The sequence below is a fragment of the Schistocerca americana genome, chromosome 4, assembly GCF_021461395.2.
Source record: "Schistocerca americana isolate TAMUIC-IGC-003095 chromosome 4, iqSchAmer2.1, whole genome shotgun sequence".
NCBI lineage: Eukaryota > Metazoa > Arthropoda > Insecta > Orthoptera > Acrididae > Schistocerca > Schistocerca americana.
This window is the reverse complement of record NC_060122.1, coordinates 479,258,643-479,279,630: the sequence shown is the minus strand read 5'-3', so window position 1 is coordinate 479,279,630 and position 20,988 is coordinate 479,258,643. Positions and strand designations below refer to the sequence as shown.

The window sequence follows — 20,988 nt, the reverse complement described above, 5'->3', positions numbered from 1 at the left end:
GCCACAGCTTGCACTGTATGCGCCCGCGCATTGTCATGCAAAATGATGGGTGGGTTGTGCAGAAAGTGTTGCTGCTTCTTTCGCAAGGCTGGTCACAGGTGATGCTCCAAAAACGAACAGTAATACTGTATGTTGATAGTGGAGGAACGTAATGCGTTAGGATAACAACATCACAGTTGTACACTAGAATCACCATAACTTTAACCATTCTGGGGCTCTGATGCTCTTTTGACTCTCGCGGCAACCCGTAATGATGCCATTCATTGGATTGGCATTTCAGTTTTGGCTCATACGATGTGGCCCATGTCTCATCCAGTGTTATGATACGGTGTAAGAAAGCCTCTCCTTCGTGCTCACAGCACTCCAAGTGTGCCTGAGAAGCCTTGTAACATGTCCATTTCTGCATTTCTGTCAAGTCATGTGGAACCCATCGTGATGCAATTTTTTGCATGCCCAGATGTTCCTTCAGGATGCGAAGCATAGTCATATGCGCTAATCCGGTTTCATGGGCGAACTCGTGAATTGTATGGTGTCAACTAATGCGACACTGTCCACTAACGTGGAAAATGCATGCATATCTTCTTCAGAGATGCTAGGATGACCTGCCCGATACATGTCTGCCATAGTTTGCTGACCTTCGTTGAAGGTTTTTACCCAACGTGCCACTGTTCTGTACGGCAATACCGATTCCCCGCACACCTCTTGAAGACCTTAATGACACTGTCGTGCTATAGGACCTCTAGCACATTCAATCTTGATCCAACTACATTGTTCCTGTTTCGAAACCATAGTGCCAAAAATACCAAACAGTCCATTACTTGTTTGTATGTGGCTTCTGCGAAATATATACGACACAGAGTTAAGACATGTAGTAAGAAAAACCTGTTTCACTTCATCAAAATACCTTATCAGAACAACTAATTATAAACATGCCTTCTTTTGATGGTCTGTGATCCCTTTGGTTTCTCAAAAATGCATTTTGCCAACATTTTAAAAACTGTTGGAGCCCCTGCAAGACAGATTTATGCACTGGTGATTCAGTTATGATTTCTGACTGTAGCCCACGCAGTACATCCAGCTCCAGAATGTGGGAATCTGTTATAGTGATGGCCAGTGAGAGAAGCACCTGTTCTCGTATAACTCAGAAAAACCACTTACTGACCAATAATAACTCTTAAATAGAGTGTGTGTTAATTTCCCAAATACTATTTTCAAAATGCCACGTGAACTTCAAATAAACATATCTTCACATACTTTTCCCATTCACTACCTACTTCTTTTAATAATATGCCACCTGTAATTTGTTTTCAGTTAATGGATTTTTGTGCATGTAATTACATAGGTCAAAGTTTTATTAACATTGGTTTATGGAAATGTATGGACTAGAATAACAGCCAGGTGTACGATTTAGCTTTTTGCTGCATTCTAGTGCACTGTGGCATGCCATATGGCACTTCACATAGTGTGGGAGCCAGCCACCTGGGCTCCACTCTCCATATACACTGAAGCGCCAAAGAAACTGTTATAGGCATGCATATTCAAATACAGAGATACGCAGACAGGCAGAATATGGCGCAGCTGTCGGCAATGCCTATATATGACAGCAATGGCAGGTTATGAAGATTTAAGTGAGTTTGAATGTGGTGTTACAGTTGGTGCACAAGTGATGGGCATAGCATCTCCAAGGTAGCAATGAAGTGGGGATTTTCCCGTATGACCTTTTCATGAGTGTACCGTGAATATCATGAATCCTGTAAAACGTCAAATCTTCGACATCACTGCACCTGGAAAATGATCCTTCAAGAACAGGACCAACAATGACTGAAGAGAATTAATTGTTCAACTTGACAGAAGTGCAGCCCTTCCACAAATTGCTGCAGGTTTCAGTGCTGAGCCATCAACAAGTGTCAGCAAGTGAGTCATTCAATGAAACATCATCAATATGGGCTTTTGGACCTGAAGGCTCACTCGTGTACCCTTGATAACTGCAGAGGTTGAAAATACCGCTTCATTTGTAGATTTCTTTATTTTCACACGACCGGTTTTGGACTGTTATAAGGCCACCTTCAGGTGTCATAGCTGTGTTGTGGTCCCCGAGCGCCGCGTGTACCAGGTGCAGTGTAATGCCTATGACCGCAGAACAGGGAGAACAATTTTCTGCACAATACAGAGCTTTACTACTCACCTGGGCCCTTGAGCATTGACATTGCACAATTGATGACTGGAAACATGTTGCCTAGTTGGGTGAGTCTTGTTTCAAATTGTATCATGGAGATGGACGTGTATGGGTATGGAGACAACCACATGAATCCGTGGACCTGGCATGTCAACAGTGGCCTGTTCAAGCTAGAGAAGGCTCAGTAATGGTGTGGGGTGTGTGCAGTTGGAGTGATATGGGATCCCTGATACGTCTAGATATGACTCTGATGGGTGACATGTACATAAACATCCTGTCTGATCACCTGCACCCATTCATGCCCATTGTGCATTACAATGGACTTAGGCAATTCCAACAGGACAGTGTGACACCCCACTTGTCCAGAATTGTTACAGAGTGGCCCCAGGAACACTTTTCTGAACCAGACTCCCCAGATAAGAACATTATTCAGCATATCTGGGATGCCTCGCAATGTGTTGTTCAGGTGAGATCTCTATCCCCCTCGTTCTCTTACGGATTTATGGACAGTCCTGCAGGATTAATGGTGTCAATTCCCTCCTGCACTACTTCAGACATTAGTCAAGTCCATGCCACGTCATGTTGCGGCACTTCTGCGTGCTCGTGGGGGCCCTACACGATTTTAGTCAGGTATACCAGTTTCTTTGGATCTTCAGTATAGTTTCTGCAGAGGCTCAAAACTGCTTTTAAGATTGAACTACATATTGCTACACCACACCCTGGCCAGAACAAGTTCATGGTCGAGATCAGAAATGGAGTGAGTACAGATCTCATGTTGAGGGTTGCATACACTAGAAATCAAGGTGTTGCTGTTACATTAGTGCATTACTGGCATTTCTTCCACTAATTCTGCATGTATGAGGAGTCAGAGAACCATGGCACTCCATTCTCTTCATATTGGTCGACTCATTGTCTCTCACTGAAGCATGCTGGAGTGGAGCTAGTTGTGACTATGTACAGAAGCTGAGTGCATGATTATGCTGCAATGTAGTAGCACAGATAGGGTGAAATGACAGATTGTCAAGATCAGATGGCCTCTACAAAGCTGTATTTTGTGACTGTGGAGGGTGTAACATGAAAATTAAGCAACACAGTGAATGCAATCGCAAATGTGCTTCATTAGAGGAAGAGTGATACCTGGAAAAAGGTGGTTTCTATAAACCATGCTTCAGATGAAAACCATAAAAAGTTCATCAATTGCAAACAGAATGGTTGTATTCTTTGTTTATTCCACTTCCACCATGGGAAAACGTTTGTACCCTGTCAAGTGAAAACTAAGCCCAGAATTGTCCCTGTTATGTCCCTGTGAACAATATACACACTACATGTGTATTCTAATGGTTATGGTAACCAGCGGTTGTGGGCTGATAGTGAGTTGTGTAGCTTATCATTCATTTCTCTAACTTTTTCAGGAACCGGTGTGAATTTATTTTGATAGCTAGCTGTTACCTGCAGCTGCACTTGCATATCAGTAGTTTTGTTACGATGAATGATGGTGAGGGTTGTATGTGCAGTAACATCAGCTGCCCTCATGTGTCTGCCTGTTTGGGTAAGCATAGCTCATGATGTGTGCCCTGCTCTCCCTGCTACTAGCTGTTCCAATGCGCAAAGTGTTGACATAGCATTGTCGCTGCCGAGCAATGCGTACAGAGAAGCATGGACAGGAGCATGTATTGTGCTATTGAAGTAGCTACAAATTATGCATGTAAATTATGCAACAAATGTGTGGAAGTATGGATTAAACACATTGAAGATGGCATAAGTGTTGTATTCATTACTTTGAATGGTATAATGTAGCACACGTCAACCAATAAAAGCACTTTCACAAATATGAAGAGGGTCAGAAGACAAAGAGTAAATATTTTTCTGTAATTCACGTAATACTCTTCAAGTCAATAAATATTTGTACACTTTCTAAACATCCTATGTTCTCCATCATGGTTCAAGCTATCTCAGTATCAAATTTCATCAAAATCACTTCCGCAAGTTTGTCATGAAAACATCATTGACAAGGTTCCATTTGTATTTATAATATTAATATGGATAAAACTTTCAATTATGGTATCTTTTCTTTCCATAATTTGATTTTAATGAAATAAAACCTTTGCTGTGCCCGAAGCTGTACTGAAGTTCCCAGTGAAAATACCAGGAAAAAGATTACCTTGCTCAAACGGAACAGTTTGGCAGATTAAGTATTAGTATACGTTAGTCACCATGTAAAGAATACACTTCATCCTTGTAACGTGTTTTCATGTCACAGACTCCGTAATGTGTCCAAAATGTGTGTATGTCAAAGTAATTGTTAAACATTCTCTGAAAAGAGATTAAGTATCAAAATAAAATTACAGCAGTCTTTGAAAATGTTTTATAGGCAGAAATTGTGAGATCACAGTGATTACACAGAACTCATTTCTGATTTCTTAGCTCATGGGTGTCACAATCCTATTCACAATCCTATCTCGCAGGTCTGCTGCCCCTTCCTCCCTGGTATTAGCCACCTTTCCCCAAGCCCCCCCCTCCCACATGCCTTTTCCTTTCTGCTCTTATCCACTTCATCTGGTGCAACCCCTTACCCCAGTTGAGCTGCCATCAGTCAGGAAAATGTTCCCATGCAACTTTATATGTATTGTCTGTATGTACATGTGTTGTGTTGGCTGTGAAGGAGGATTCGTCCAAAAGTTTAGCGATTTTGTTTGTCTGTTTTATGTGCCTATCAATTATTCAATGTCTCAACTATACAGTGAGTTGTTACCTTTCCTACGTTCATTATTTGGGAGAACAGCAGCTGGTTTGCAAAAAGCCACTGCCCCTCTCTTACAATATGTAGCTGCTGTTTTTATCCAGTAGTTCAAACAGAGTATTTACTGCACAGAATTGACACAGATGAATGTACACTGATCAACCAGAACATTATGACCACCGATCTATAAGGGACATTCAAATGAAACCTGATCACTAGTGTGAAGTAATGGTAATGATTTTATTAACTCAAAAATGTAGCTATACACAGTACACATAATCAAAAACAGTCGCCAAAACTGTTGGCACATTTATGCCATTGTAACACTAACTGGTTGATTCCATCCTTGAAGAAGCTAGTACGCTGCTATCGGATCCAGGCCTGGACCCAGTCACACACTTCGTTGTCCATTGCAAATTGATGTCTGCTAATAGCTAGTTTTAGAAGTTGAAACACCTGAAAGTCATACAGTGAAAGGTTGGGACTGTACGGTGGATGTTCCAGCGTTTCCCACCGAAACTGCTGCAATGTCATCTTCACCGCATTGGCCATGCATGGGCGGGCATTATCATGCATGAGAATAATGCCATTGGACAACATAGCTCGACGTTCCGATTTGATGGGTTGTCTAAGGTTCTGTAAAGTGGTTTGATAATGCTGGGCATTGATGGTGGTTCCCCGTTCCAGGAACTCGACAAGCAATAGGCCCTTGTGGTCAAAAAAGGACATCATGACCTTACCAGAACAGGTGTGCATGGCCTTTAATTTCTTTGGAGGTGGTGAAGTTGCGTGTTTCCACTGCTTGCTCTGACGCTTGCTTTCCGATTCAAAATGATGACACCATGTTTCGTCACTTGTGACAATATGCGACAGAAAGCCATATTCCTCATCATGCAGATGACTGAAAGACATCACCATTCGAGTATTGTGCTATTCGGCAGTCAGTTGGTGGGGAACCCACTGCGCATAGATTTTTCGAAAGTTTAAGTGTTGATGCATTATGGTGTGGGCGGTGCTTACACTAATACCCAGTAACCGATGGATCTTGTCCACGGTGATTCTGTGGTTGTCCAAGACTAAAGCATTCACTTCCGCAACCATTTCCGATGTGATGACACGATGAGCCTGTTCAGGACGAGCATTGTCTTCCAGTGACTTCCGCCCCACAAGGAATCGTTTGCAACATTTGACAACACTTGAATGACTCAGATTGTGCCCACCATACGCAGCCTTCATCCGTCGATACATTTCACGGCCTCCAACTCCCTCCACCGCCAAAAATCGAATCACTCCTCATTGTTCCTGCTTACTTGCCTGCATGTTCAGTAGTGGACGATAACTTGTGTGACCACCTTCACTTTGGCATGAAACCACACTGGTGCTACACAACATCAAAAGGTGCGCATGCTTCAGTCTCTCCACCAATAAATGGCGTCACCATACCCACAGTTACGTGGTGCCACCTTACATGTAAGGCAAAGGTAGATGCACTGACCAGGTTTCATTTGAATGAACCTCATACTATCGATATAAACCAGTCCAGGCAATAGCTGCATCACCTGGTGAGGAATGACTGTTTGTCATACACACGCATGGTGCATGAAGTATCAGTGAGCGTGCTGTTCTTTTGTAGAATGGGAGAAGCGCTTGATCTATCTGAGTTTGACCAAGGACAGATTTTGATTGCCTGGAGGCTCGGTGTGAGCATTTCAGAAGTTCCTTGACTTGTCAGGTGTTAATGGAATGCTGTGGTGTGTGTCTTCAATACATGGTGAAATCAAGTCCAGACGTCGTGGGGTTGGGTGGCTACCCCTCATTACAGATGTCAGACATTGTACCTTTGGCAGACTGGTAAAAGAGGACAGGCAGCGAACTACGGCGGAATTAACATAAATGCTGGGCAGATTACAAGTGTGGCTGAACACACAGTGCACCAAATACTCCTAACAATGTGCCTCCGCAGCCGACGACCCATTCATGAGCCAATGTTAACACAACAACATTGGCAACTGCGACTGAAGTGTACATCTGACCATCATCATTAGACGTTGGCGCAGTGGCAGTGTGTTACATGGTCTGATAAATCACGATACCATTTTCATGGGATGGCATGAATCCATCGTCTTCCAGGGAACGGCTCCTTGACACCTGTACTGTGGGACAGAGACAAGCTGGCGGTGGTTCCATTATGCTCTGGGGAACATTTGCATGGGATTCCATAAGTGCAGCATAACTCGTGCAGGCTGCCATGATAGCCAAATAGTATCTTACACTGGTTGCAGACCACGTACACCCTTTCATAACAATCATGTTTCCCAATGGCAGTGGCATTTTTCAGCTAGGTAATGTACAACATCACAGGGCCAGGAGTGTGATGGAGTGGTCCGTGGAACACAGTGGCAGGTTCCAGTTGATGTGATGGCCCTCCAACTTGCCAGATCTGAACCAGATCAAACACATCTTGGATGCGATTGAGTGTGGCATCAAAGCTCGTTGCTCCCCTCCCCAGAATTTATGGGAATTAGGTGATGTGTGCAGATGTGGTGCCAGCTCCCTCCAGTGACCTACCAAGGCCTCATTGCTTCCATGCCATGACGTGTCACCAGTGTTATCTGTGCCAAAGGTAGACTTACCGGAATTTGATTGGTGGTCATAATGTTCTGGATGATCAATGTATGTGGTAATAGAAGCAAAAAATTTTCCATTAACCATGTGTCCGTAAATAAGTAATTTATGGGGTAATTTCGAATGTGTGGTTACATATCACCACTGACTTCAGTATGAAATATTGACCTAATTAGCACAAATATATTTAAAGTGTTAACTGTTTGATTAAGTCCCTAACTAACTGATTTTGAATTCTGTCTATGGGTCATGATTGGGTATGTGGTACGTGCATGATGGAGCACTGGCACATTTTCTTGATGATAAAACACATCGATATGGTCAAAGTCAGGAAGTTGTTTCTGAAAGTATTTGTATGGAATATAGCCATGTATGGAAGTGAAACATGGACGATAAATAGTTTAGACAAGAAGAGAATAGAAGCTTTTGAAATGTGGTGCTGCAGAAAAATGCTGAAGATTAGATGGGTAGATCACATAGCTAATGTGGAGGTACTGAATGGGATTGGGGGGAAGAGAAATGTGTGGCACAACTTGACTAGAAGAAGGGATCGATTGGTAGGGCATGTTCTGAGGCATCAAGGGATCACCAATTTAGTATTGAAGGGCATTGTGGAGGTTAAGGGTCATAGAGAGATGAATACACTAAGCAGATTCAGAAGGATGTAGGTTGCAGGAGGTACTGGGACATGATGAAGCTTGCACAGAAGAGAATAGCATGTAGAGCTGCATCAAACCAGTCTCTGAACAAAAGACAACAACAACAACAACAACAACAAGGGTCGAAGACGGATGGATAGGTGCATCTTGTGCACCTTGGACATCAGTATCCCCTGACCTATATCCTGTGGACTCTTCTGTCTGTGGTAATATCAAAATTGAAGTGTGTAGCACTTCTGGGGATTCACTTGGACAATTGGAGCTGTCTTGACCAGATTACAAGGTGATCCTTGGGTGTTTGAAAGAAATTGTAACTTTAACACACTGCAGATGTGAGTGTACAGCACACTTCAGAGGTGAGTGTAGTATTGCATCACAGTGAAAGGACAACTATAGGAACACTACTGTTAATAGTTAAAAGTTTATTGGAAACTGTTATACATAATGTAATGAAGTAGTATTGTATTTATTGCCGAAGAACACGATGAAAGAAATTTGAGCTAAATTAGATGTGGAATTAATCAAAAAGTTTACATTTAAAATACATTGTAATAACTAGGAAAATATTTTGTACTGAAGTCAGTGACTCCTTTTAACCACAGAAAAGCAATTATTTCGCATACGAGTTGCTTGCGGTCCCATGTTTACATGCATGTCCAAAGCAACATTGCATTGTAATTCGGAATAACATAGGAACTGTAATATTGATATATCCGCCAACATCGGGCAAGTGACATTCAAGTAAAATGCTTCCCCTGTACAGGATTATACATAATGAATGTACAAGTACAGGAATGTACAAGTACAGGTTTTAGACACATGGTTGACGACATACGGAAGTTTGAGTCTAGCCATGAATCATGCTCCAGTAGCCAAATGAAGTGGTAAGGAGACCGCTCACAATAAGCAGTCCAGCACAAATTTTCATTGTCATCATTTGCAACTGTAAATACATTTCGTGTATGTAATAGAGTTTGACCATATTTTATGTGAAATTACGTACACGTCTGAGATGAACATTGGTGAAGTTTAACATTCGTTGAAGCAATACTGGCCAAGATACATTTACTGGTTTGACTCAAAGTGCAACTTTGCGCAGTGCGAACATGGGACTATGACGACTTTGAGCTGTTATGTCTCTGGTAGCATTCGTTGAATGAAATGGAAGTTAGCCACCTTTTACAACTGTATGCATTCTCTTGAGAATAACAATGAAAAGAATTTTACGAGTCATATTTAGCCAAAAAAATTTAGACAAAATCGCCCAAAAAAATCACCAACCAAAAAAATTTCAGGGTTTGACTTCTTATATCTCTGGGACTAAAGGTGTGAACCTTGGCGTGTAGTAGACTAATAAGACAAGGTTGTGTGATATAATGTTTCATTTATGTACCACATTCCAATACTGAATAAATTAAGTGTAAATTGAAGATTTTGTAAAGAAGTGAAAATGTGGTTCTTTGAACCTGATTTTACAAGTAACTTAAGTTCTATAAAGCTTTCCAAACTGGGCACATTTGAAAGACCATAGTTTTAACCACCTAAAATGTATTTTTGATTATCCAACTTGGATTAACAATGCTAGATAATTTTAATGAAAGTTGGGTGCAAATATTGTGATATGGAAAAAAAATTTAAGCTTTGGATTCTTACAGCTCAAAGAGTAAACTCGCGCTGAGCATGAAACACAATACACGGTATCTCGGTAGCACAATGATGTGGAATACAAAATTTCTTTCACCTACTCTTTTCCAATAATCTGAAAATTCACCAAAAAGAGAAGATGAAAGCAGTATGTATTTGACACTTCTTTTATATATAAACACAAAGATGAGGTGACTTACCGAACAAAAGCGCTGGCAGGTCGATAGACACACAAACATACACACAAAATTCAAGCTTTCGCAACAAACTGTTGCGAAAGCTTACCGAACAAAAGCGCTGGCAGGTCGATAGACACACAAACAAACACAAACATACACAGAAAATTCAAGCTTTCGCAACAGTTTGTTGCGAAAGCTTGAATTTTGTGTGTATGTTTGTGTTTGTTTGTGTGTGTATCGACCTGCCAGCGCTTTTGTTCGGTAAGTCACCTCATCTTTGTTTTTATATATAATTTTTCCCACGTGGAATGTTTCCTTCCATTATATTGACACTTCTTTTACAAATACTATTTTCTATTAAAGCTTCAAAACCAGTCTCATTCGAAAAAGCGTACTTTTAGCCACCCAGAACAGTATTTAAAATTTCCAACATGCATTGTGCTCTTAGAAAATCTGTTTTGCATAATTGATTTCAGACTAATTTCATTTGGAAACAGCATGTTTTAAGTCATTCAGGAAATCACGTTTGATTTTCTAAAGTGCGCTAACAATACCTGAAATGATGGGCAACTTTGAGGGAATGTACCATGGCAGCCGGCTACATTCCAGCAACCTGTTGTCTGTGTATTGTTGTGTGTGGCATTTGTTTTCAAATTTACAAGTAATGTCTCGCTATATTGCATTGATGTATGATGACATTATCACTACCTGTTCAAGAACAGGAACCGGCAACCACATCACCGTAAGGGTATTGCCCAATAGCTGTGAAACACCAGCCATAGAGAGGTGTCTTCATTCAGGTCCTGGAGCCTGTAATCTGGTTTCTTAATTGAAGGTCAAATGCCTTATGGTCTTACTTTCCTGCTTTCGAAGCCATTTGCTAAGTAAGTATCGTATCCTTATTTCTCAATCCATAGGAGTATCTCAGGACAATCAAAAATTAATACCAGTTTTGGTTTTAAACTTCTCAATATTGCGGTTTACATTTTTCAAAATTTCTTAGTCACTTTCTGCTGCTCATCTTCTGAAAAATTGATACTGTCAGCCAGATGATGATATTGAAGGAACAGAGAACGTGGAAATGAGATGATGTTGTGGTACCCATACAATCTTTCAAGGCAATAAAATGAATGATCCAGGCCTTGAGTATGCGGAAGTTATATCAGTGCATCATTTTATTCCATTGAGATGTCACTATGTTGCAATGTTCAGAATCTTAAAATCAAAATTGATTACTTTTTGCTTGCTAGGCTTGGGAACCTGTATGAAGAAACCCACCAGGGGCTGGTATTGCACAGCTGTTGGGTGAGACCCCTATGTTGGGGTTGCCGGTTCCTGATTTTGAGCCAGTAGTTACATGTCACCATGAATCAACGCAATATTGTGAGACATTACTTGTCAGTTTAGAAACAAAAATCACATGTAACGAAACACGGACAACAGGTTGGTGCAGTGTAGGCTGTTGCTGCGGTACTTTCCCTCAAAGTTGTCTGTTATTTTCAGGTGTTGTTAGCACACTTGTGAAAATCAAACAAGCGTTCCTGAATGTTTGAAAACATGCTCTTTCTAAATGTGATTAGTCTGAAATTAATTATAGGAAACTGATTTTCTAAAAGCAAATTGAATATGATCTATTTGTGTAATTTTTATGAATACCAGGTTTGAACTGATTTAGTAGAAATGTAGAAATAAGTATCTGAATGATATATTGTGTTGAAAACCTAATGTTACTAAGCTGTTGTGTCCAAAGTTTCTTGTTTATCATGCCTTTAATCAATGAGATATAAGAAGCCAAAGTTAAAACTTTATTTGCAACATGATTTTTTCTGCCTAACTTGCTGCAGTTTATGTAGCATTGTTAGCCCATGTTGGAAATTTTACCCACTGCTCTGTAGGGCCTAAAACACGTTTTTTCGAATGAGACAGGTTTTGAACCTTTAATAGAAAACAGTACTTGTAGAAGAGGTATCAAATATACACTATCTACACCTTCTCACAAAAATGGTCATCTTTTTGATGAATTTGCAGATTATTTGAAAATAGTACATGAATGAAATTTTGTATTCTACATCCTTGTACTACTGAGCTATTGTATATTAAGTTTCACATTCAGCATGCGTTTACTCATGAAGATATAAGAATCCAAAGTTTACATTTTTTTCATGTCACAATTTTTGCACCCAACTTTTACTCAGATTATCTAGCAATGTTAGTCTGCATATACCTATTAGGTGATGAACACCATGATCTCTCTAATGAGCCCAGTTTGGAGAGTTTTATAGAACTTAGTTTTTTGCAAAACCAGGTCGAAAATACTGCATCTTTTTACTGTTTTACAAAATCTTGCATTTAATTTATTCAGTATTGGAACGTGGTATGTGAATGGAACTTTATATTTGAGAACCTTGTGTTGTTAGGCTACTACATGTCAAATTTCACGTTCTTCATGCCTTTAGTCCTTGAGATACACAAAGGCATGCTTTGATGTTTTGGGCATTTTTGTGTAAAATTTTCTGGCTGAATATTGTTCATAAAATTCTTTTCATTATTATTCTTAAGAAAATGTTAGAGTTGTACCAGATGGACGAATTTCATTTCTTTCAACAAAATATTGTCCGATATGTAACAGATCTAAAACACTAGAAATTCACACTCGCTCTGCACAATGTTGCAAATGGAGTTAAGCAAGAGACTACATCCCAGTCAGTACTGCTTCAATTGTTGTTAAACTTTACCACTGTTCATCAGTGACATGTTCAAACATTCACATAAGATTTCGTTGAAATCCATGTTAGTCAAGCAGGAAAATGTTCTGAAATTAGGTAATTTGACATGGAATGATCGTGCTTTGTAATATCATATCATCATCAGCATCAGCATCATCTTCATCTTGTTCATGATGATGACATGGTTTTATTTGAGTGCTTTTTTATAGGACATCTTCACAGTGTACGTACTAAATATTTAGAGGCATTAAAAATGTCGAAACTAAGTACTTCCAAGAATATTTTTAATATGCTGTGAGAGGCTACTTTTATAATAATTTTTTCCATACTGTTTGAGACAGCAGAATCAATCTTATCCTACACTGCTTTCCTACTAAAGATTAAAGTGCCTTAGCCTGTAATATTATCGTTTTTTTGCAGAGTTCCAAAAGGTGTACGATAGATTGGAAATAAAACTGGAAGAGCGGGGAGAGTCCTTCTACCAGTCAAGAATGGAGGCTGTTGTGAAGGAATTGGATGAGAAAGGTATGTGATTTGCTAGTGAAAAAAATATGTTTAACAAAATAAGTGTCCATTTTGTGCCTCTGCCAGTATTTGAAAATTCATTGAAGAATGATGTCAATATTTGCAATAAACAGTTGTATAACTGTTGTTCAAATTTGTGTGAAACTGTTTTGGTACATGACTGTGCAAACAACGGAAGTCGCGATATTCATTGCACAATATGCTGATCTTTTTTTAGGGTTCCATACACCAATCAGTATATACGAAACCCTTATTGGTTTCACTTTCTTGTCTGTCTGTCTGTCCAACTGTTAAAACCCTTTTTCTCACATGCTAAGGACTACAGTCCCTTGGCAATATAAAAAATTGAAACTTCTAAGTCAGTGCCATTTGTGTTACATATTTTGACACTCACGAACTCACTCATCAAATTTGTAGGGTACCTCCCATTGACCTAGAATCATAAAACTTGGCAAGAAGCAAAGTTTCACAGTAAAAGTAAAAGGGAAAAAATCATAAAATTGGTAATTATATCACATGAGAAAGAATTTTTTTACACTTGTCATCGGACTGTCTGCTCGTCCGTTTGTTAAGATGCCTTTCTCTCTGGAACAGGTAGACGTATAAAGTTTCATGTCACATACTAAGGTCTTTATTCCCATGTCGGTGTAGTACATGTTAGCTTCTAAGTCGGTGCATATTTTGATACTCACAAACTCACTCATTAAAACCTATAGGTACTGCCCACTGACATAGAAACATGAAATTTGGCAAGAAGGAAGGTTTCACTTTAAAAGTAAAGGGGGAAAATCAGAAAATTGTTAATTTGTTATTGTACCACACACATAATATTTCTTTTGCCATTTCAAACAATGGAAAATCCAGGATGAAATTAACAATGTTATGAAAAGGAAAGTTGCAACTCACCATATAGCGATGATGCTGAGTCGCAGATAGGCACAACAAAAAGACTGTCACAAATAAGCTGATGCCACTACAGAGAGAGAGAGAGAGAGAGAGAGAGAGAGAGAGAGAGAGTGTGTGTGTGTGTGTGTGTGTGTGTGTGTCATCTGTTTTCAACAAATGCCTTGTTGGCCAAAAGCTCTTTTGTTATTTGTTACGTGACTTAAGGCTTAAAATTAAAACGTTTTCAGTAGTCTCGGAATTCCTGAGATCAAGATCTAGCCAATATCAATGTCGATAATGGGCAAAGACCCTCGAGATTCTCAGTTCAAAAATCCTCGAGACACTCAGTTCCTTGAGATTCTCAGTTCCTGGGAAGGATGAACTGTCTACATAAATAATTAAGTTTGTACGGAACCCTCAGATTATGAGTCCTGCTTGCACCTGGCCAATTCTTTGTAAACTTTTAGAATGTACTGAACTTAGTTTTTCTCAGTATTAACCAACTAAGTTAAGTCCAATTGTATGTGAATATTAATCACTCCCTGAAATAATCTTCTCAACTATTGATAATAATGGTGTTATTTATTGCCTTATATACTCTTTGAATTAAAGGTACACCATGATGTAATTTTATAAAAACATTTCATGACTTAACAGATGGTCTTTCTGAAGAATTTGCCAGAAAATCTGAACCGTATATTATTTGTGCTACATCCACAAGTAGCCGGATACTGGTGCACATGTCAGAAAACAGGAGAGAAACGGTGATGATGCCAAGGCCAGAAGATCGCCTGAACCCAGACCAGAGTCGATCTACCGGGCTGAGCGAACGATGGACCCGACACCACAAGAACAAATCAATAGCAGCCTATGCAACAACAGTGTGCAACAGACCTTTGACACAACTCTGTCAGTAGGTCAAATATGAGCCACAATCCAAATCAAGACCAAAGAGGAAAACCAATACCAAAGTGAGGTCGTTGAGGGGTAGACAGTAGTATGGTGGAGACTGTAACAAATGCTATCAGACGAAGTACACAGCTGACTGTGCGGTCGAGAGGCAGTGGTATTTATACCTGCTGTGGGGGACACCATTGACCGGTGTATTCATGTGATAAAACTGTGTCGCACTCACTAGGCGAGTGCAGCCCTGCAGTGATACTGCCATCTATCGTCCATCGTGATCCATTTGCTCCGGCGGACCTTCAACTTCCGCACAGCCCAATACCAGAATTAGTGTATGTATATTGTTAATTAACCCAAATTCTACAGAAATGAGATTGCAATTTGCAACTAGTTCTTTACAGTCAGTAACTACATTTATTATGTGTTGAAAGTATTTAAATTTTCTTAAAAATATGTTTTGTTACTGTGTGTATTTTTATGTCAAATTTTAAAATAGTGTTTGGCTCAGTGGCTCTGCCAATGATTTGTATGTAAGAAAAATGCCAAGTTGCGCTATGGTTCGGATTCCACCGTAAACTGTACTGTAGGTGTCCCTACAACTGTCTGGATGAGTTGTTTCAGAATTCTGAGGTAGGAAAAGTTATACCACCTCGAGTAGGACCATATCTAGAAATGTTCAAACCAACATTGGGTTGAACGCAGCTTAAAACTGTATTTGTTGTTCTATAACTGGAAAAGACTATAGATTACAGTTTTTGTTATGTATGAGATGTACTTATTTTAACTGCTCTGTTCCCTCCCCCATAAAAAGGACAGTGGAATACCATATAACCTTGTGAACTGCCACAAAATAACAAGCAGTGGAGGGAATGTTATGAACATATCTTTCTTCATTGGCATCATGAAGGAAAACACTGTTATATGGTTACATGATGACAGTTTGATAACACTTGTAAAAAAACAAACAGGAGGAGTGTTTGGGAAATGGATTGTAATTTCATCCCTGAATGAAGGAAAAGAAATATTATAATTTTACAACTACTGCAACAAAGTGTTTGACTGTTTCTCTAAAACTTGAAGGAATGCCACCAAAGTATTTTTTATTTCCAGGGTTCATCATTAACTCTCCCACACACAAACAGCTACTTAGATAAAAGTTTCAGGTAAAGGAAATCACTGCACTCCTCCCATGGCCTATTGTGTTGGCTAATTCAGCTTGACTTCCAAAATTTATGTGTGCAAACTGCTCTGAAAATAATAAAATTGCAGCTCACAAAAGGCCTGGTAGTGTTAGTTAATTCAGTTAACAACTGCACATTGCTGCCTTCTAAAATCTGATGACTGTAAAGCCAAAACTGATTAATTGTGCAAATAAATATAACCAAGACACTAAATTGTATGATTTATTTAGATATCAATGCCACAGTTTTCTTCAAAATATCAAAGTGACCTCATCTCATGGAATGTAAGTTGTTCTATGACTTGTGGTGTGCCATCCACATAAAAATTTATAACACTGAATTTGATATAGTTGAGAATATTGACTCCTTTACGTAATATATGTTTTCACAGTCACACATTTGTCTCCATTGAGTAAAGTGTTGTGGACTAATGTTAATCAGATGGGCAGCTAGGTGTAGGACCATTTTGGTGAAACTGTAGTCAAGCAATAGTATTACTGCTGAAACCCTTTAAAATAATCTTTGACTTGTGAATTGCCATTGGCATACCTATGGCCCCTCCACCAGGTACATGTTTTTGTGAGTTTGTTACATCCATTTTGTGTTGTTGTTTTCTGCCACTAATTTGCCATAGTGGAACCTACATGGCTACTTTTGCACCATAGTTTGTAACCACATAGAACTTTATTGACAATAAATTTTTCAGACAACCAGTCTGTATAATGCACAGAGATTTAGCTCAGGCACAGGAACACTGTTTCTGGTAGCCCAAAGAAGGTGAAAAGGCACTTTGACTGATGAGCTGCAGTACATACTGGTACACATCAATGACAGGTTTTAAGTACATCAGAAACCGCAAGAGGCAATGTGTGCAGCTTGCCAACAGGGTACTGTTCATGCTTCTCACAAGTCAGAACAAAGAGTCCTTACATATCTTTAAGGAAAATAAATAAAAACCTTAGTTCAGCTACTAGCACCAGGGAAGATCCCCTTGGGAGGATTATGGTGGAAACTTGATGGCGTGCCGAATGGAGAAGATGGACTCGAGTGTAGCCAGTGAGGCAAAAAGAAGTGTCCTGTTGAATGTATGTATGTCAGTGGACAGCAGGTTTTGCACTAGTAGGTTATAGGAACATACTTCCTTTAAAGGCTGAATGCCACACACACTTAAGCAAAGATCACATAATATTTACTTTACTGAGACACTGAAAACAGGCCCATACCCCAGGCTGGTCTCAAATTGTAGTATTAACTGCTATGGAACAACTCTTAAAACAATGAGCTATGTCATCCCCTGTAGGCAAGGTGCTGATCTTCAATGACTGTGACCAACCAATATGAGAAATGAGGATGACCCTATCAAGGCAGTTTGGATGTGGTTTGTAAAAGTCCAAAATTACATTATGCAACCAAAAACTTAAGACTACTGATTGATATTCTGAAATTTTGCTTGTTTTCTTTTGAACATACATAGTTTTCTTTGTCTTTTGTTATTTATGAGACAATAATCAAGGTGAATTTAAAAATTAATGCTAAGCCATCTTTTCATTAAGATGTTAATAGAACTGTATAGTGTTCTGTTAGTTGCTGCTTAACAAGTATCTATTACTATATCTGTTCTCTTGTCTTTACAATAGCAACTCCCCGAGTTCTTAAAGCACTCATCTGTTTTGAAAGTGAATCCATCTGTGAAGTTAATAGAAAAAGAGAACTCGTTTTTCAGCTTTGGAACAGATTTGTAAGATGAAACTGACATGAAACCAAAAGTAATTTATTTGCCAGGAACTCGAGCAGAATTAAGGATTTCTCAATTTTTTGTTGAAGAATAATATGATTTGAAGATCTTGGATTATTACCCTTAAACAAGGGCAGTTTTTGGGTAGTATAGCACATTGCTATCCTCTTTTGTATGATTCTTCATAAATGACAGTGACAAACCATTCGTAATTGAAGGAACTTCCTGACCAGGTGTTATAAAAATGGATTTTTCTGAAAACTAAAAGCAACAAAGTGTACATTTAGTTTTTAAATAATGAAGAATTGCAGGAATTAATGTTTTTGTATTTGAAATTTGTTTTCTGTTTATAGACCCTTTTTATTCGCAAACGATTAATAAATGTTTTTATTTGTGTAAATCAAAAATGGTTCAGATAAGTTCTTTATTCATTGTGCAAAAAAGTCAGCCAAACTCTGCAATGAATGTACACTAATTGTAGATAAATATGGAATATTGTGTTTCGTAAGAACATTGACCATACCTCCACTTTATGTGCAAATTGTGTTGTTATACATTAAGAGGAACAGATGGTACGTGTGTGTGTGTGTGTGTGTGTGTGTTATGATGACAATATTCTGATTAATTGTTTATTCTTTTTGAGCTATTACTATACGTTTGTGGATGGTTAGTCTTAAAATGCAGTCCAAACATAGTGCAACAGAATCTGTTTATGCATCTTTTGTACAGGTTTTCTGGAGGAAGATGAAGGGAGAAAAATTATGTGGGGCCTAGACAAAGATGCTATTCCACTAACAGTTGTGAAATCAGATGGAGGATTTACTTATGACACATCAGATATTGCTTGTATTAAACAACGTATTGAAGAAGAGAAAGTTGACTGGATCATATATGTTACTGATGCTGGACAGGTTTGTGATAACTTATTTATTTTTCCATAGCATATAACTGATGTCTAAAAAATGAGACTGACAGGAAGTGCAAAATGGCACAACAGTAATGGCTGCAGGACGAATGGAAGGCTGTAGAAACATGCATGACTAGAACAGAGATAGATGCCATCTATAGGAAAACTGAAGATATCTGTGGGGAAAAGAGAAGTAGCTGTATGAATATCAATAGTACAGTTGGCAAGCCAGTTGTAAGCAAAGAAGGGAAAGCTGCAAAGTTAATGATTATGTAGAGGATCTGTATGAGGGAAACAAACTTGAGGACAATATTATAGAAACAGAAGAGAAAGTAGATGAAGATAAGATGGGAAATATGATAGAATGGGAAGAATTTGGCAGGACACTGAAAGATATAAGTGGAAAACAGAGCCTTGGAGTAGATGATGATCCTTCAGAATTAGTGATATCCTTGGAGTGGCAGGTGTGATAGAATTATTCCACCTGCTGTGCAAGATACATGAGACTGGCAATATACCTTCAGACCTCATGAAGAATGTAATAATTCCAGTTCCAAAGAAGGCAGTTGCTGACTGGTGTGAATATTACTGAACTATCAGTTTAATAAGTCATGGTTGCAAAGTATTGACACGAATCATTTACAGAAGAATGGAAAAACTGGTCAGAGCTGACCTTGGGGAAGATCAGTTTGGGTTCCAGAGAAATTTCGGAATGTAGGAGGCAATAGTAACACTGTGACTTTATCTATAAATATAGACTGAAGAAAAGTGAACCTACATATGTAGCATTCATAGATTTAAGAAAGATTTTTACACTTTTTGAAATTTGAAAGTTGCAGGGATAAAATACATGGAGTGAACAGCTAGTTGCAAGTTATATAGAAAGCAGACTGCAGCTATAAGATTCAAAAAATCATGAAAGGGAAGCAGTAGTTAAGAAGGGAGTTTGACATGGTTGTAATCTAGCCCCAGAGTTACTCTAACTGTACACTTAGCAAATAGTAAAGGAGACTACTGAAAAATTTGGAGCAAGAATTAAAGTTCAGGGAAAAGAAATAAAAACTTTGAGGCTTGCTAATGACATTGTAAGTCCATGAAAGAATTCTTGGAAAATCAGTTGAATAGAATGGTTAGTGTCTTGAAAGGAGATTATAAGATGAACTTCAATAAAAGTAAACATTGTTAATCGAATGTAGTCAAGTAAGTCAGGTGATGCTGAGGGGAATTAGGTTAGGAAATGCGACACTAAAAGTAATAGATTAGTTTTGCTGTTTGGGTGTAAAATAACAGATGATGGCTGAAGTAGAGATGATATAAAATGCCAACTGGCAGTAGTAAGAAAAGCATTTCTGAAAGAGAGAAACGTGTTAACATGTAACTGAATAACTAATGAGAAGATATTGAATTGGGGAGAATAGGATTTATGGTACAAGTAGGCTAATAGAAGTGCTGCATTGATAGGCCACTTCCTGAGGCACCAAGGAATTGTTGATTTCAAAATGGAGGGAAGTGTTGTGTTAAAAATTGCAGAGGAAGACCAAGAGATGAATACAGTAAGCGGGTTTAAATGGATGTAGGATGTGGTAGTTCTGCAGAGAAGAAGAATCTTCTTTTTTATTTTGATTTTTTTTAAAAATTGTGACTTTTGCCTTTAAGGCCATACAGCCATCTGTCAGTGATTTGAAATGTTACAGAGTAAGATTACATTTATCTAAAAATTTCATGATTAGTTTTAAAATTAATATATTCTTTTGATGAAGGAGTGTTGCTACATTAGTGGTCAGTCGCTGGTGAGACCTGAGTAACTGTTGTATGAAATCAGTTTGCTGGTTTGCATACAACTTATATTTGGAAAAAAAAAAAAAAAAAAAAAAAATGTGATTGATACCTCGCACTTTTATTCCATCAAATTCACAATAAGGATTATCTCAGACACTTACTCGGCAAAGGTGGCAGGGAAATTATCCACAATTAAATCTCATGTGAATTATGGAACTTGTAAACTTTTTATTCATCTTAATAGTTCAGAACCAGGGCTTCGAGGGAATGTTTTTTTCTGTAATATTTCCTTTTAATATGTATTGATGATTGATATTCGTA

General features: G+C 38.7%; 1 protein-coding gene across 2 annotated transcripts in view; it reads left to right on the top strand.

The window, feature by feature from the left end:
• The window catches only part of LOC124612663 (arginine--tRNA ligase, cytoplasmic), a 126,729-nt gene that overhangs the window by 66,098 nt on the left and 39,643 nt on the right, over positions 1 to 20,988 (top strand). For both annotated transcript variants that reach the window (XM_047140985.1, XM_047140986.1), the window contains exons 8-9: positions 13,170 to 13,274; positions 18,711 to 18,892. In XM_047140985.1, the coding sequence (XP_046996941.1) occupies positions 13,170 to 13,274; positions 18,711 to 18,892 (287 nt within the window). The remainder of the gene's footprint in view (positions 1 to 13,169; positions 13,275 to 18,710; positions 18,893 to 20,988) is intronic.